Below are 18,499 nucleotides of genomic sequence, written 5' to 3'. Positions count from 1 at the left end.
GCTGCAACAAAGGCTACGTTTACAGAGAAACCACTTGTGTTTGGTGAGACAAAAATAAATACTTAGGCACAGAGCAACTAAATTAAACTGAGGCTTTTGTAGTGGACCAATCTATCGGCGCTCTGAGTGCGATTCACAAGACTCCAATAAATTGTCATTGGGGATTACATAATTGCTTCTGAGTGCTTTTCCATGCACGGTTCAGGTTGTGGAGCACAAACTCTGACACTGCTTTAACTTGGGCTGAGGGACAGAGGAACAACATGTTTTTCTTGTTTGGATGAAAACACTGGGTTTATTGATCCGGGGCAACATTACTGAGCATTCTTCTGGGAGACGTCTGTGTGAGACGTCTGAGTCGTCCAGGTGTGCTCATACCTGACTGTCGACCAGCATTCTGGAAAGTGTGTCAGCACGTCTGATGAAAGTCACTGAGACTGACATGAGACCAAAGTCACATACCTCAGACAGGCAACAGCAATGTCTACGTGAGGATCAACACCTTTTGTTTGTCACCACAAGGTTGTTGAAATGATGAATAAATAAAGAGAATGTTAGATGATAATAACAGCGACACTCTCAAAGAAGCTCTGTTTGTCTGACAGAAGATCATAAATACGATATCGCAAAACTTTTTCAGACACATTCCAGACACTATATAGCCATCATAGCGTTGGAGCCAATCCATTGAAACTATTTTCATGACACAAACTGCAGCTAGATCCAACTTTGCTATTAATTTGCTTCCTTTAAATTCCGATTCATTATTGAATTATAAATAAACGTCTGTCCACTCCTTGGATGAAGAGCCAGGCATTTGAAAGATAATGTGCAGGTGTAGAATTCGGGGGACAACAACCGACATTATTGGCAATGCGTGCTTTGAGCATAACTGATCGGTTTGTGAAATCACAGTAGAGACGCTTGGAAAAAAAAAAAATCTGTCAGGTTGACAAAAGCCAGTGCCAATGGACTTGAGAAAATTGCTTCACCAGATTGGCTTGTGTACACGGGAAGGAGGCATAGCACACTCTCCGTGACCCGGTGCCTTTGGAACACACAAGCGATATAAGCACAAAGACAGACAGTGTTGCTTTTTTTGCTCTCTTCTTAACTGTATATTGTTACAACTCAATCCATTCCTAATGACCTTCACAAATTATGGATTAAGTTCCAGAGCTCTGTGCACTGCAACAATAGAGCCATGGCATTTGGACTATCAGTGAGTCAGAAATAAACAGCTAAATTGATGACTGATGGCACGGAGACTTAGCTCATTTTGCTTACAGTGACGAGTGCAAAGCCAAAGCTTTCAGGCGACTTATTGGCGGTTTTAAAAACGATCTAAAAAATGTCCTGCCCGTCTGTGGTCGTAAAAGTTATGACAATATGTGAAGCAAACAAACCTGGCCATCAGTTTATGCAGTTCTAGTTTATGCTGCTGGTCCTCCGCAGCGATGGCATGCTGGGCTTGCTGCTGCATTCCCTGCACAAAGTGCTGCATGTGCTGGAAGGCATCAATCTGTGGAGATGAAACACCAACATTGATTTAGAAATACAGTTACACTTCCAACTGGCGTGTGAGGTTTCGTTCACTTTCACAGAAACGCTGGACGAAAAGGAAGAATAATATATTGAGAATGTCTGGTCCAGGACTGTCACTTCTCTTTTCAGATTTACGAGCCTGTTCAGAGGAACCAGTTGCCATCTTGCCAACAGCAAGTCTGCCTTCACCACCTTAGTCTATCTCTGGCATCCTTCCTCACACATATGGACATTCATCATATGCAAGAACCCTACACACATTCTCCGTTCCAAGTCTTTCTTGTGAATCTGCTTGGAGTCTTTATGTCAGACCAGTAAAGCGTCCCTTTCACTCATCGATTCCAGATCGATCATCCGGCCAGCATCCTCTCCTGCCCACATCTACTCTCAAAAAGATAGGATCCAAAAGTTTATAAAAGCAGGATATTCAAAACAACCCAAACATTTTTTAATGTAATTTACAATTACACATTTTTTCCCTTCTATTTTTCCCAGTAACTAGCTGGCTTTAATTCTAACATGCCATACAAGGGCTGTATTTCCCCCAGGCAAAATACAAGTCCACTAAACCATCACAAGGTTTCTGAACCACAATAATAACAACCAAAGTTCAAGTTGGCCAGCCAACAAGCTACTGCTTGTTAGGTCAAAACTTGCCTGGTGAGTGCCATTATTTCAGTACAAAACAATACTAATAAATGTTCAAGAAAGATCAGTAAGTCCGCATCAGCTGATCATTCTTATTACACAGCATTTTATTTAGCGTTTGTTCCAGGAAAAGGGACCCTATGAGGTTTATGATTGTAAGGCATCAAAAGCAGGAGCACCATACACATCCCAGTGGAGTCAGCATGCCTGAAGGAATCGACCCAGCGACACCAACACTTACCTAAGACCCCTAATGAGGCACGGTGCACAAACGCTGCTCGACACCCGGCAGTAAAAGGGCTCACGCTTATGTGCACTTGGGGTTCTATTTCGTGAATGTAAAAGAGCTTAAATACGTGTTTACGCATGTTTGTCAAGAGTTCACTCTGGTCACATACTGTGCTGTTGACAACCGGCATGAAACAGAGTGAACCGTTCAGTCACCAAGGTTGATCGTTTTTCCGTGCTGCCTCGCACTGGGTTGCGAAGTTGAGACAAAAACACTCATTGTCAAGATGGAGGGGCTCTTTCATCCACAGTTGAGATTGTTTCTCTTGTTAGACATGAGTAAATATCAGTTGTATGACACTGATTCCATTCTACTTTTAATGCTTAAATGAAACAACATAAAATGTCCTCAGTATCAAGAAATGACATGGAGTAGACTATGAGACGGAGTTCTTCAGAGGTGCTGGAGAGTCTACAATATGACAGACTCAATACAAGGAGTCAGAATGTACTTGCACTGGGTTATGATGGATAAGGAAAAGTCATGTAGAAGCGTAGTATGTGTCTTACTCAACTAAACTGAGTGCATTCAATCGACAACAAACAGAACAATTTTCATGTTTGAACTGCAAAAACCATGGTGGGCATTGATGCGGGAAAACAAAATTTGGCTGCCATTTTGTCTGACAAATACCAAGTCAAAACCAGTAAACAACATTTAGATATTATGGCGTTGCTTACCTTCAGGGTACTCTTCCACATGTACTTCATATATGCATAGGTGACATGTGGGTGGGCTGTGGGGAGCGGGTGATCAAGCTGTTTGGAGGGGTCAACACCCAGCAGAAGGACCAACGTCTTATGAGCCAAAGCCTTAAAGACCAAGTCAAGAGGAGTAAGTGAATCACTTGAAACCTCAAGCAGAACAAAACTTAAATACACATACATCATTGTAGTATGCAAGATGTATTCAGAGATCAGGCAACATTAAAATTGGTATTTGTGTATTAAAGAGGCCACATTGGCGACATTTCCACTGCAAGGTGAAATGACTGCACCACCAAAAGTGTATCTCATAACTGCCAAGTTGAGCTTTTTTCCAATCCCAAGTTTACTTCGACAAAGAAAAGCATAGTCCAGAGCCAAAAAAAATCGGATCCCTCAAAACACTAATTAGACGTGTTAGCTTATTGTTTGGTCTCTCGGTGGCCAGGTACTTTAAACAACCTCACTGAGGGGAGATTTGGAAAAGGAAATATTTGTGAAAAATGAAGCGTCCAAGAGAATGCCCTTCCAAGCTAAACAAAATCGGATTAACACAGAGTGGCTGGCCTCTGCCACTGTGTGTTCAGGGTTCAACTTTGAAGCAGAAAAACTGGTGTGTTTGTGGTCTCTTTCACAGATTTGGAGCAACATCTCAACAGAAACACAAATATCACAAGAAATACCGACCAGGCGTCCGCTTTTGCCACAGAGGCTGGCATATTTTAACCATGTCCTCATATCCTCGTGGGGACTGATCACAATCGATCTGACCATCAGGATTCGTTGCCAGTCCTCCACGATCCTCTGACAGCCCTGCGGTGCAGAAAAACACAGAATTAACAGGGGACAGATGCTTCAGTGTGTCACGACCTTTAAAAAGAAGCCCATCGCTACAGTTTGGAGAATAGACTCCAGAGGGTCGTTCAGTTGAAAGCCTTGGGATAGATATTACGACCTGCCAGCCCCCGTCTCAGAGAGCCGTGCACGTGAGTGCCTGGTCACGTGCACTAATAAAAACAGAGAAGGTCATAACAGGAGTCATTAAACGCATTAGTCATGTATTGTAAGTCTTTAACAGCCACAGGTTAGAAGCGCTGTACGTCGGGTTAAATGGTAAATCATAACATCATCAAAAGTTGGACCGACGTCATGTTCAACACAAATCAATGCAATGTGACAAGACTGCCTTTGACATCACAGCAAGAGTTCTGAGGTAAAACAGGTCAGCACCACATCATTTGTTTTGCAAAGACAGACAGACAGACAGACAGACAGACAGACAGACAGACAGACAGACAGATAGACAGATAGATAGATAGATAGATAGATAGATAGATAGATGGACAGATGGATAGATAGATAGATAGATGATAGATAGATAGATGATAGATGATAGATAGATAGAGAGATAGAGAGATAGATGGAGAGATGGATGATAGATAGACAGATGGATAGATAGAGAGATAGATAAACAGATAAATAAACAGATAGATAGAACACATATCATGTGTGAGGCTCATAGACTGGGTCACATAACGCCCCAAATTAAATGTTGACTTGCTCTCATCCTAATCTTTCCAGTGCTTTTCTTGGGAGGCCAAGGACAACATGGCTGAGCTGAAGTAAGCTGCTGCACCAGACATCAAGAATTCAACCCTAAACCTCGGCTTACAGAGTAAAACTTACCACAGCGGCTTTATATGGTTATGAATGTGGTGAAAAGGAGCTAGTGGCAGGTGAAGAAGCGGCGGTTATTTGGGTCAAATGATGAACAAGAATGTCAAAAGGAAGAAAAAAACAGACCTGAGGTCTGCCCGAGTGAATCGTTGCTGCTTTACAAGCAACATCTTCTTTACAAGGAGTTCCCTCTTTCTTCATCTTTTATGATTGGAAAACGTCAAGGTGATCCGGATTATCCTCACTTTACTACCCAGGAATCCAAGTGTAAAAATGTTTCCATTTAACTGTCGAGTTATTGACGCCTTGCGGAATTCCGCGGGGGGCAAGAAGTCACAGGAAATTCCACCCAATTTGGTGCAACAAAATAGTTTTTAAAAGTAATGTCTATATTTACCTCTGAAGGTTCGATAGTCTGTCATAACTCCACTGGTCTGGGGGGATCAGGAGGTCAATGTTTGTTTGCTCAGGTCAGAAGAACAAGTGACAACCAGATAGTTGCTTTGGTTAAGAGGTTTGCCCCCAAATTCAAGCAATTCATGGGCCTTATATGAAGTGTGCGTATCAGTGTCGAAGTAAAACCATTGACAAGATTTCCATGTTTCCGAAAACAATGACGCAAAAGGTTCTGTGTTACAGCAGCATTTTCCAATACATCATATTTCAGACCTTTGGCAGCCACACGCAAAAGACAGAGCCGCATGTTTGCCATTAGAAGATCAGAGCTGTGCTACAAAACAGCACATTCAAGCGCTCAGCTTGGATGTCATTTTATTAAATGTCAGCAATGATGTCACAGATCAAAGCTCTATTAATTAACCGCCTGAGTACCCAAACTTGTACGGATGAAGCTTTTCAAATAAGCAGTGGAAAGGCCGACATGGAAAAGATGGCCCAGAGTGACATTATTGAGTATCAAATTGTCTCGTGCTCCAAAGGCTTGGAGCTGAACTGATTTTTTTCCCCAACCACTGATGGATTTGTGGTTCTTTCATCTGTCTAACTGTCACATTGAGTTGATCATAAGAGTCTGTAACTTTCAATTGACGGTGACAACAACAGTAATCATAATCACAGGCGGAAAGGAGGAAATGTTGGGGTGGGGGTCCAAAAACTATGAGTCATATTAGATATGAGACTTGAAGAAAATAAGCGAATGATTACACCTGGAATAATGGGGAGAATGCTCAAGTCTGTTGACATGTATTTGTAAATGAGTTGACCCAGTTTCAAATCTGTTTTCTCATGAGTCAAGCAACACATGCTAATCAATCATGAAAAAAAGACATCCAGACTTAATATTGTGCAATTCATGATGATAAAATAACAACACACATGTGGAGAAAGGGGTCAACAGACACTTCAACACTTCCTTTCCTCTGCCACTTCAACCAGATTCAAACCAGGGCACATCAAATTCCCCAAGCCAAAGGGACAACTCAAGTTATATACTGTACATGGAAGACTCAAGCGCACTTGGTGTCCAAGTCTGAATCTGTTATAACACCCTCCCCTTGTGTATTTCAGTCATGAGGGACATCTGAGAGTAGAAACAGAAGAGTTGGCAATGTTTTTCTTCACAATTATGATCTGGTCATATTGATGTTATTGTTGAGTTGATGAATACACTAACTAATATTTGTGTATATTTTACCCAAGGTAAGACTATCTAAATCTACAATAATTTGACCTAGAGGAGTTTTTGAATTTTTTTATTTTATTATGTTTTAAACGCTTGTGTATAACACCAATGAGCACCTGACAATTTTTATCGACAAAAACATAATCTCTATGACAGTAAGGCCTTATTCACTTAAAGCACTTGTGTCTCAGTGTGTGTGTGTGTGTGTGTGTGTGTGTGTGTGTGTGTGTGTGTGTACACCGGCTGCGTTCCCCATTAGTAACAGATGCCGCACAGACATCTGGTTTACATTGTGTTTTTACTTTCACACGTAAAAGTCTGCGTGCGTGCTTCCATATATCACAGTGAGCTGCGGAGGTTACCTGAAGCCGCTCCCACCACGTCTCCCTGATGATGTCCCTCCTTTCTGGCACCAGCTTGTACTGGATCACCTCCTCAAGTTCAGACAGCATTTGACATGACACCATTGCCTAGGAGACGGATGTGAAAAACACCACATTTGTCCAATGAGAACACAAAAACAAATCTTATGACAATATGGAGGTTTGCAGGAAACAATAATTTTTACCTTTGCTAACCTCAATGAAACGAAACGAACAAATCTGGATCATGAAACCTTTTAAGATGGCATTAAGTGCTGACTTCATATATAAATATCTGATGAATAAGATGTCTATTTAAATTTATGGGAAAATTGCAGACAGAAAATGCTTCGCCAAGTCAAATGTTTACATAAAATAAAGCATTCTATTAAAGCAAATCCATTTAAGGTGTAGATGAAGTGACAGAGGAAGCGCTGACATTTTAAAATGGACAGATTGAACTTAACAAAAAACAAAAGTTATGGCTTCATCCCAAACCGTAGCTCATGATTTAAAGGAAAAAGGATGCCAGTTGCTGGTCTCTGAAGAATGCTTACCCCGTACGCTCGACTGTAGCTCTCTCCTGCCATGGCTGTCAGCTCAGCATCCAGGAGGTCTCTAGCTTTGTCGATGCACTGCAAACGCAATAAAACATGGTTCACCTGTCATCTCAGATTTGAAAGTATAAGCACAGCTACAGTGCAACAAAACTTCTATGCCGCTCACAATTTTCCACTGCTTATTTCAGAAATTTAATGCGACATACGGGGGAACACAAAACAAAACAAAAGGAAAAGATTATACAAAAGACTATACAAAATAAGGAGGAACTACAGGAAGTACAGCAGAGGGCCTTCGATATTAAGAACAAAAATATCGGTGAAAAGAGCAGCAGACTTTCACAAACAAGTTGAAGAGCAATTAAGATCATCATAATGGGGCAAGGATTTCACTGAAGAAAAATTAAAGTGCATTATTCAAGATGCCATGTGCTTCCTCTATGTCTTTTCTTTTTCCATTGAAGTCAATTTTTCATGCTCAAAGTGCCACTTGCATTTTATCACAAACCATCAAGCTAAAAAAAGAGGTTAGATGCGAGGATGACCCACTTCTGAGCATCAAGAGGAACAAATCAGGGCAAACAATTACAGGCGAAATATTCATTGCTTGGCCTTTTCTGTCTTTGCATCTGTGATTAGAGGGATGGTAAAATGAGTGAAGAAGGCTGAGGAAGTGTTCTGAGGCCAGGACACACAGCTGTTTCAGAGCCACTCTAAGCAATTATTATTTTTTTCCTGTGGGAGGGAAAGGAGAAATGGCGTGCCAAGATGCCTCTTCAGGCATGCACAACAAGGGGAAGGGGTTTTTTTGGGTGGGAGGGTTCCTGGGATGAGGTGACAATGAGGCAGCTTCTTTACAACCTCGGTTATGGTTCTGTTTACTCTTGAATTGCTGCACCGGAGCCTTGTTGAAAGTGTGCAGTCCAGACGACTCCTGATAAATGCAGTGTCTGGCTTCTGGCAACAGAAACGCACCGTGACCCAATCTTTCTTATAGATGTGTGGGTCACATGTCTTGTATTAACATACTGTCGGGGGTGAGTCAGAAAAGAAAAATCAATGGTACCTCATCCCAATACTCCTCATTCACACCTGCCCAACTACGCAAACCACTTCTGCGAACGCATCATCAAAACTTGCAAACAGTCCACATATTAGCATCCAATGCTCATCTATTTTCTTTAGAAAGCATTGACTCTATAATCATATGGACTTATAATAACTAGTGATGCTTCAGTCATCATTCCGGGAGAGATAAGATCCAGTCAGACTCACCAGGATCTAAGTGTGAGGATTACCAACCACATCCGGATGGGTAGACTGAGCTCATGCTGACATTTAAGCTTTCACTCATGCTCCATCTGCTTTTCATTCTTCATCATTCAGCATGAGCGGCTCCGGTGCCCCTTCAAAGAGTCAAACGCTTGCTCCCACTATTCAGCTGATGAAGAATCCACACATGGTCCTAATCTTTGAATTACAGAAGGAGGCGAGCGTGTGGTAATCATGGGGCACAGAGGGCAAATCCAGAGGGTAAAAAGTGACCGACCGGTGGCGTTAAATTGAAGGAGCAGGTGTTTACTGATGTCACAGCGCAAGCTTGTGTCGGTTTGAGATTCTGGCATTTAGCTTGAATAAATCTATGAGCTCATTGACCATCGGTAACTGGGGCCAAATGAGAAGGGGAAAAAAATGTCCCCCAGACATCGATGACAGCCGGAGAGAATGGGCATCAAGCTTTTGGATTTAAGGCTGAAAAGTCAAGTGCTATGCGATTTCTCTCGGTGGGAATGTAACGCAACGTTAAGAGTCATAGAAAGATAAAAAAATAGTTTTGTCTGAAGGGGAATAATATCACATCTGGGATAGCGGTGATGATATGATTCTGTTTTTCGACTGCAGTGATTTTCACTTCCCATACATCGATGTAAGGGCTAATGAAATTTCCAGAGCCTGGGAGACTCGGCAATGTCCCAGAGTTGAGCTTTTATGAGACTTGTTCTAAAAATATGCAACTTTAATGGGCCGTGAAGAAGAATGGAGGATTGCCCTTTCATTCATCGGTGCAATGATGTAACCCACCTGCTGGGCCAATGAGTAAAGGTCCTGATGCAAAGCTAGCACCGCTCGATAGAAGGCGCCGTCATGCGTGTCTCTTGGGATCATGCATGTGTACTCCTCCATGCTGTCCCAGTGTCCTAGACAAACGAAGAGCAGTCAATATTTGGAAGGCAAATATATTTCGCCACGCATATGATACCAATCAAATACAGTGGCGGTCATAAAAACAAATCTTGGAGTGGCATCATCTCATGGTTTGAGTATGAGAAGCAGAAAACCACAGACCACGAACCGTCTCCCTTGCATTTATTTTAAAATTTCACATGATATATTGATGTTATGGCTGAATAATGTGTGGGTGCACGCTGCCTACTTTTCAGGGCAATGCAACATACAAAACAGCCATAGAACATCAATCAGAAAAACAGTCAATAACTCATTCAACACATTTTTCAAGTCACAAAACCACAGCTTGTTGGAGTTAAATAGAAGAAATCAAAACACAAGATTTGGATTGAACCTTACCCAGACCCCAGGCAGCAGCAGCGGCCATTCGAGCCATCTTTGCCTGGGTCTCCTCGCTGACCAGTGTCCACTCCTCACAGCACCGCTGGTGCAACTGGCCCCTGAAATGTAAAGAATTTGTTTCGTTGATAACTTATTTCAAAAGTGTTCAGCTTCATCAGGTCAGAACAGCACAAGTAAAAATGCCAGGAAGCTGGAAAAAAAAAGACCCTGAAGATTGCAGAGTGGGTGGGGTGGGTATAAAATCGAATCAAATCCTGAGGTCAGAGTTTTGAAGAAGCAAATTGAACACCAGGAAACATGCTTCATCCTTTACAAACTACAGAGTTCTTGAGGCCAGGTCCAAAAAGGTATGTACACAAAAAAATAAATTAAACAGTAATGTTTGTCCTTTTTTCTATTCTGGGTTAGCAAATAAAGGAGCCGGATTTTGGCATCAGATTTAAGAGTAAAAGATAAAGATCACTCCTGTTTATTTGTCCGTAAAAAAGAATCATCCCAGAGAAGAGATGAGGCATCCTGCTGGGGTCAGGTGGCCCTCGCCATGACTAATTCCTCAGTAACAGTTATCAGTGGAGCATTGTTCAGTGGAAGATCAGGCCGCTGCATGTGTTGAACAGACAGAATGTTGTGGTGGGCTGACATGAGAGCGAAACAGAGGGGGACTGTCCAGGGAGGATAAAGAGCTGGAAGTTGGTGGTCAGTGAGTTGAAGCTCATTTCCATCTTTAATGTGATTAACAAGACCAATGGGGAGCTTTTGATGATAAAAAAAAATCTTCATTTGATAGAACTGTATTGAATTAAATGAGCAACCAACAATGCTAACATAACTCCAATAAAAGTAGTAAAGGTGGACATGAAGGCAGTGATTTCTGAGTGACTACCTTCCAAGTGTTAGGCGTAAAAAATGTCACATTTGATTTTACAGTGAGGAGAACCTGGACATTATCCATCACCAGCACGGGGAACAATATGTCCTCCAATGTCCAAATTCTCTTTGACTCAGTCAAGTGTTACATAACGTCCATCCACACGATCTGGAAGCAGCTGAATCATCCTTTGGTAAAATTACCTAATCATTTTTGGTGAAGCGAAAAACAGTGTATACAACAGTGGCGCAAGTTACATAAGCAAATTCACATCTGCTTAGCGTCACAAGTTCGAAAACCTTCCACATTAAGGGACCTTTTTTTCGGGAAGCATATGACTTTCTTTTTCCTTAATAGCGCTTTCATGAACGTGGGCGGTCCTTGAGGAATCCCATGTGCGGTGAGCCTTGTTTTCACAACACCCTTTTGGTGTCAAAGCCAACTTCTTTCATAAAATCTTCCTAAACGGGAAATGCAGAGGGTTGATTTGAATTTCGAGGGAAAGAGTAAATCAGAAAGAAATTCACCAAAAACCAGTGTCTGCGTTTGCGTTTGGTACCCACAAATTTCAAAGCCATCACTGAAACTCAACATTCACACATTTCCATCTGGATTCATTTAAATCTGACCCAGTTACGCTGAGATTGAATTCATGGCACCCCACATACCTCTTGAAAGTCTGTAAAATAAGGTATATAGAAGCCTCACTTTGAATCATTTCATAAATAAAATACAGGATTCAAAAGTCAGATTGGTGGACGGCTGAATAGGAACATTCAAGTGTATGAAGTTGGCTTTTTGCTGTTGCGCAGCATGATAATGAGAATTCAAATCCACTTGACTTAAGTTACTTTTGGGACCTCACAGAACGCCTGAACAGCACCTGAAATATTTGCTTAAATATAAAAAGCAAAATCAATTTGCCTCTCGCCAGGAGAACCTCAAACTTTGCATGAATATGGTGTGGCTGTAACTATAGCAGTCACATTGCGCAAGCATTTCCCAGCAAAAAAATGACTTTGGCAAATTCATGGGGAAGTGCTTTCACACAGGTTTCGAGGGCTACAGTCAGAACTGGTTGGGATCAAATACCATTACACAACCAGGAAGAAGGGGATCCAAGAGTCGAGGGAAAATCACAACTTTCTTACTTTGTATATTCACACCACACTTCATAACGTCAGACATTTATTTTAATTTAAAGGGACCTTTTTCATCACTTACCATTCTCCCAAAGCCTCCAGGCAGCGCATTTTCCCTAAAATAAGCTCGGGATCCTCTTTGTTCATGTCGATCTTCTTGTCATATGCGAGCAGGGCATCTTCCCACTCGTGCAGCTTCTCATACCATGTGGCTTGGATTTCCTAGAACAGAATGATAAAGGAAAAATACAAATTTGTATTTTCCTTTAATATTGACATGTATGCTTTAAAATGATACAGATCGACACACTTTCACATGCCGCATTGTTCTGACATCAATGTGACGGTTTTATTTATTCAGATTACATCTGAAACCCCAGTGCAACAACAATATTTCTCTCAGCAGAATACTCCTGAGTCATACAGGGAACCCTGGGAAACCACACGGCCTTCCACAATGAGCTTTTCAATGGTCACCTCGTAAACAAAGTTCCTGGGAGTTTTTCCATTTTTACCATGTTGTTAAGCAGAAACATTGTGCATGCTTGGAAAAGCAAGCGGAAAGAGCTTCTACACAAGAGCTGTTATGGCTGGAAAACAAGTTTGCCTCTGTTTTACACTTTCATTGAACGCGACAGTGAGATGAAACACCACAAAGGTCTCCATCTTTAAAGTGGGAAAATCTTTCGTGATAGTTCAATGAAAGTGCTGAACAATGACATAAAAATTAAAGTGGTGCAAGGACAGATCCTTCAAATACTAGTTCAAAACCACCTGAGGACCTATCTCAAATCTGGGCTCTTGTTGGAAATGACATTTTCAGTTTAACCTCAGCTCATCCCAAAGCCAAAATCTGGAATTTCACTCAAGAAGACAAACACTATTGTACTTGTATTGTACTTGCACCACCTGAAATTCACATAAGGAACTCATAAACTGAGCAAAAAAATGACTAAACAAGTGTCAGGTAAATATACATTGACATCTCACCAGCTCACTAAAATGCTTCATGGCGTACTCCAGAACCCCAGATGCCGCTTCTGGCTGCTGCAGTTTATTGTTGATGCTGCAAAACATGAGGGGAAAAAAAGTGAGATTAAACATCGAAACTGATATCAATTACAAAAAATATAAAAAGAGAATACAAGAATGCTTTCATGGTCAGCCTACTGCCACCATGTTGCAAGTGCACAGTACTTCAAAAGATTGTTTTGCATTTATAGGTCTGTTAAACGACAGAAGAGAAGCTGATGTGGGTCTGACTTTCTGGATAGATTACAGAAGATAGATTTCCAGAAGAACTGGAGGTTTCTAGGGAGAGGTGGGTCTAGGTTTCTTTACTCTGGCTGCTGCCCCCACAAGACCCAATATTGGTTATGAGGAAAAGAGTTGAATATTGGATCAAGCAACTTAAACGTTTGAGAAGGAAAAATATATATATTTGGTACATTAGAAAATAGAATTTCACTTCAAGGTAAGGATCATATCGATAAAAACAAAAGGAAGAATTTATTCCACAAAGAGAAATACAATCATTTCACCTGTTGAGACACACAGATTACTGTTTTCTGTTCCGTACACCCTTCACTTATTTATACTGCCACAACATCTGGAAACGCTTGAGTGAAGCGCAAGTACAATAGATTCCCCCGTTGAAAACCGACTCATACATCTGTGAAACGAAAAGAACTTTGAGGCAACTAGAAGGCAGCGGCGAGATATTGCACATGTTGATGAGAAATTATTGAACTGTTCTTGACAGAAAACTGGCAAAGAAGTGCTAAAAGGACACAGCGAGAGCTCGGTGTAATACACAGAAAACCAAGTGTGAGGACGACAATGGTTGGTTGGCATGTTAAATCACTCTTCTCACCAGGCACTATCATCTATGGAGTGTGTATTTGTACCGTTGCAACGTTGAGTTGTCAAGCCATTTTTTTGTAATGTTTCAACGACATTTTCTGCAGCAGCCTTTTAACTTCATTATGACCATTGGACACAACAGTTGCTACTTGACCATCACTTGGCTAAGTGAATATCACAAGACAGAAGCTTTCCATCATTTCTGTTGTCTCGGCTTGTCACATGCTCACGAGGAGCACGTGGAAGATGTCAACTCCCTATCTCACAAGAAATGTTTCTGACTGCACGTTTTTAATATCCTACAGATTTAAACATCCAAATCCATGGTGAAGACAAATGACTACTGTTGACAAATACCCAACGATCAAACACTAGTTCAACAAGAGCAGCAGGATTTCATGTGTCTGTCGCACACAACGTGCGCAGGAGTTGCTCAGATGTGGTTTCAACAGCACAGCCTGAACAGAATAAAGAACCATCTCTTCTGCATACCCAAGAGATTTCATTGTCCCCCAGCTTAAGTCATCTGGCTGCCAGCTCCAAGCAAACGCCGTCTAAACACATCCAGATGACAGGGCTAAACTCCAATACATCCTACTCAAGTACAAATTCCATCAAACTATTATCAGGCCTACAACCTCTGGGAGGACGGTTGAGGCTCGCTCTTGGTCAAAGCGAGACACTTTGGAAGCTTTGGAGCTCCAGAAAAAAAGTGCAGATCTGAATGCAAAGACGTGACCCAACTTTTACATGCCTCCAGTCTATAGTTAGTAGCAAGCAAACATAACAAAAACAGCTGACTGAGGAATAAATGTCTCTCAGCACAAATTACGACCTTTCAACTCAATTTATGGCAGGAGACTTTTTATTGCCCATTCTATCGCAAAAACAGACGCTGCTCCCCAAATAGTTCTAACTGGGTGGGGAAATATCGATTCAGAATACTGTTTAAACGCAAAAGAAATTATGCAGAGTTCATTTATTATTAATAAAAAAATGAGTAACATTCAATAATAAATTAAATCATGAATTCAACTAGAAACTAGAAAGATAAAATCAAGTGAATTCTGTTTAAAACTCATAGTTTTTAGAACCAGCTTGGCTGAGGAACAGGAAAAAATAAATGATCACAATTCCTGAGGAAATTGAAGATATTTCCTCCCAATACCGGAAAGAAGGTTGTATAAAAGGCTCAAGGGTAGTTGAATAATGTGTTATTGAGTCACCTTTATTGAACTAGACAGGTTTTAAGCTTCATTTCCCTTTTGCTTTCAATCTATTATGTAATATTGGCTACAATTTGGTGTCAGGTATACATTTCCACTCAGACCTCACGAAGCCGTGAATGTGAAATTGAGAGTAACAAAAAGGAGAAGATCACAGATGCAAAAGAAAGCTGGACGATCATCAAGTATTTCAGACACGGAAATAACCTTGAAAGAAGGCTGCAGATTGTATGAGATATGGTTGAAGTTTTGGCTTCCTCTTTCATCTCCTTGAACGCGTTGCTCAAATGTTAACCAGCCTAGTCAACGTGATATCCCTGGGCTTTATCTTCAATTGTGGATTGTCCAGAATGCAGTCATTCTCAGAAGACATGAATAAAACACAGCACTTAACACCTCCTTGAAACTCTTTCCATTGCACGGGGATGAGTTAGTGATGATGCGAGGATGAAAGAAAACAACAACAACTGCATCAACTGTTGTCTCCCAAACAAACAATGTACATGGCAACATGGCATAAGGAGGGTATTTGGAGTAAATGGAATAAAGTAAACATGACATCCCAGATGACTTCATGTTTACAAGAGTGGTACTGCAAGCTGCGGAAGCTTTTTTATTATTATTCCATTACATCCTATCTTGTTCAGATATGTTCTTTTTGTGGAAACATTCTCACAGTTGACCACACACTGACAGAGGTAAAAGGCAATTTACTGTAGAGTCAGAAATCTAACTTGTTAGAGGAAAAGAAGACCTTCAGGAAACCTGAGGATGCCCGAGGATTCAAACCAGCAACCTTCTTGGCATGAGGCAGCTATGCAATAATAGTAGTAATAACAGACTTTTCACGAACAAGAAGTTGAGTTCACTTTGTTACACAGAAGTTTAGCTATGTTTCAATTCATATTTGTAGTAAAAAAAAAAAGCTAGAATTGGTGGCAAATTGGTAAAGTTCCCTTTGGAAACATTTGTGGCTTACAAACTATTAATTTTGAGGGCTAAAATTGAAAGATTGCAAATTGGTAAACAGTAAATATTAACAAAAAAAACTATTTCCAGTGAAATCCAACGCATCCTTCATGAGGCAAATATATCACCATATGGAGCAGGCTTTCAAATAAAGGCTGTGGCCGTAAAACATGGAAAAAGATAGAATGATCACATTTGTGGAAATAATGAGCTGGGTGCCGTCATTATTAAACACAGACCTTGGCCACTGTCTTCAAAGAACAATAAACACATCACTGTATGAGATAAGTATGGGGCCACAGGGTGGAGTGAACACGCATCCGACCATGGTCAGGAGCACATAAACAGAGATTAGTTGTGTTTAAGAAATATGTTGTTTTAAAAAAATAATCTTTTCACTCATCATATCTAACCCATTGCTTATGAACATGAGAACATTTTGCTTATTTTTGTCAATGAGCATTTTGAAAGCCTTAGTTTGATTACACAGGGAATCGGAAACATGCCTCAGGTCGATTGCGTCACATGACATTTTTCTGCTTCCTTTTTCCGTGAGCTCCTCATGTGTTTTGTTTCGGGGACCACATGCGGTGGTGTCATGGAGACATTTGTCTGAGAAACCGGTGTTGACATCACACAGTCACCACATTGGGACGCGACTACAAGATGCGTCTCCCCGGCTCCTCACCTACAGGTCAAGAGGGCAACAGAACAAAGTGTCTTTGGTGTCCCCTGCTCTTTTAAGAAAGGCCTCTCAGTTAGGTCACTGGAATGCTGCTGTTAGTTACCATGTCAACAAAGAGACAAACAACATTTTGAAGGAAGCAGAAGCTAAAAAGATACACCAGCACCAGAATAAAAAAAATAAATGGGGCTATCTGATTTCAGTTTTACTTTTACACCGGTAATAAAGGTAAATAAATGGAAGTAAATAATGTATCCCTCATAACCTGCGATGTAAAAGTTTTATATAACATTTTCACAAATAGTCCCTCTGAAAATGTGCCATAAAAGGAAAGAGAAAGTATACTCCAGGGATAGTAGCAGCTCTTTTACCTCCAGTACTATTTGTCCTGGCTCCTGGTGCTCATGGTGGCAAACACTGTCGACGCCAGGAAGACAGACGCCACATGGTAGCCATCATCAGCCTAAGCCACCAGACCAGCCAGGCCATGAACCCAGTCGTTCAGGGAGCTGACGGACACCTCAGCGCATACAGTTTCCCTTATTATATGAAACATGTAAGCAATTTTTCTGGAGACATACGTGACAGGGTGGAAAAGAGTAGCTATCCTGAAGTTTTCTTCAGTGGCAAAAGAAGTGCCGTCGGACTGTCATCGTGGCCGCGCTTTCACTTTACAGTGAAGTGATTCTCAGATATACAAGTGATGCAAAAGGCAAGGGGAACGTATGACAGAGCTCAAGCTCCACCAAGACTAAATACAAGATTTCAGATTAAAATAGGAATTATTCACCATGACAGTTAAACAATAATTCCCTCAAACCGTTCCGGCACTGCATTTGTGAAGTCCAAACAGACTACAGTGACAGGTGAAAGCTATTACTGTTATAAAATATTATGTAATTCAGAGCACTGAGATAAAAACCCTGAAACACACTGGCTCCAGTTTTCACCCCCCGGCCTTTCCGTAATCGAACCCATGAGGGCTTCGGCTGACAGTTTGGCCCCAGGGGTCAGCGGTGGATTACGTTTTTCCCACTGTATTTAGAAATGTAAGAACTGTCTGCAAGCATATTCACTCAGAGACCTTGTTATCTCAGCTCACTTTAATGAAAGTTAAATGACGATAGCACTGCATGGTGTCTGACTTAACATCAGGGGCAGAGATGGGAAGAAGGAATCAATGAGATGTCATAAAAACGGGGGGTTTTGGTGAGCGTGTAGAGAATACTTTCAGTGCTTGGAGGAGTTGTGCATTCCTCATACTGCCTGGTGACATAGTTGGGGGAAATGATGTTTTTAAGGAGTAGCGTCGAAGGAAAAAACAGCATGACGCTTCGCATATCAAACAGTCTCCAGCTGGATGCTGGTGTACTCGCTCTGAATGATAGAATGCAGGGCCAGAGGAAAAGTGGTGCCGGTGGGATGCAATGCTGCAGGGTGAGATGTGACTCACTGAGGAGCTGGGCCAATAAGAGAATCCAGGAAGGCCAATTAGCAGTGGTTATACAAAATAAAGTGACGCACAGTTATGAGTCAGGGTGAGGTATGAGTCAAGTTCTCAAGTAATGTCAAAGTCGCTTTGGGATATTACAGAAAACATCTTACATCACATAAGATGAACAGCATTCAGGTGTTGATTTTCATCAAAACTTCAGAGATTCTTTGATCGATTTTGATTCTGAATTCCCAAACTTCTTCTCTGCCAAATATTTGACAAAACACAAGTCATT

General features: G+C 41.2%; 1 protein-coding gene across 1 annotated transcript in view; it reads right to left on the bottom strand.

The window, feature by feature from the left end:
* Positions 1 to 18,499, bottom strand: part of mtor (mechanistic target of rapamycin kinase) — a 53,189-nt gene that overhangs the window by 9,908 nt on the left and 24,782 nt on the right. Inside the window, exons 29-37 of the mRNA XM_053848990.1 lie at positions 13,017 to 13,092; positions 12,109 to 12,248; positions 10,014 to 10,114; positions 9,510 to 9,625; positions 7,425 to 7,502; positions 6,868 to 6,975; positions 3,874 to 3,999; positions 3,163 to 3,294; positions 1,407 to 1,522 (exon numbers count right to left, since the gene is read on the bottom strand). Coding sequence (XP_053704965.1) covers positions 1,407 to 1,522; positions 3,163 to 3,294; positions 3,874 to 3,999; positions 6,868 to 6,975; positions 7,425 to 7,502; positions 9,510 to 9,625; positions 10,014 to 10,114; positions 12,109 to 12,248; positions 13,017 to 13,092 — 993 coding nt within the window. The remainder of the gene's footprint in view (positions 1 to 1,406; positions 1,523 to 3,162; positions 3,295 to 3,873; positions 4,000 to 6,867; positions 6,976 to 7,424; positions 7,503 to 9,509; positions 9,626 to 10,013; positions 10,115 to 12,108; positions 12,249 to 13,016; positions 13,093 to 18,499) is intronic.

This window comes from Synchiropus splendidus, chromosome 18 (genome assembly GCF_027744825.2).
Source record: "Synchiropus splendidus isolate RoL2022-P1 chromosome 18, RoL_Sspl_1.0, whole genome shotgun sequence".
Taxonomy (NCBI): Eukaryota; Metazoa; Chordata; class Actinopteri; order Syngnathiformes; family Callionymidae; genus Synchiropus; species Synchiropus splendidus.
The sequence above is the reverse complement of the archived record's forward strand: the minus strand, read 5'-3'. Positions and strand labels throughout refer to the sequence as shown.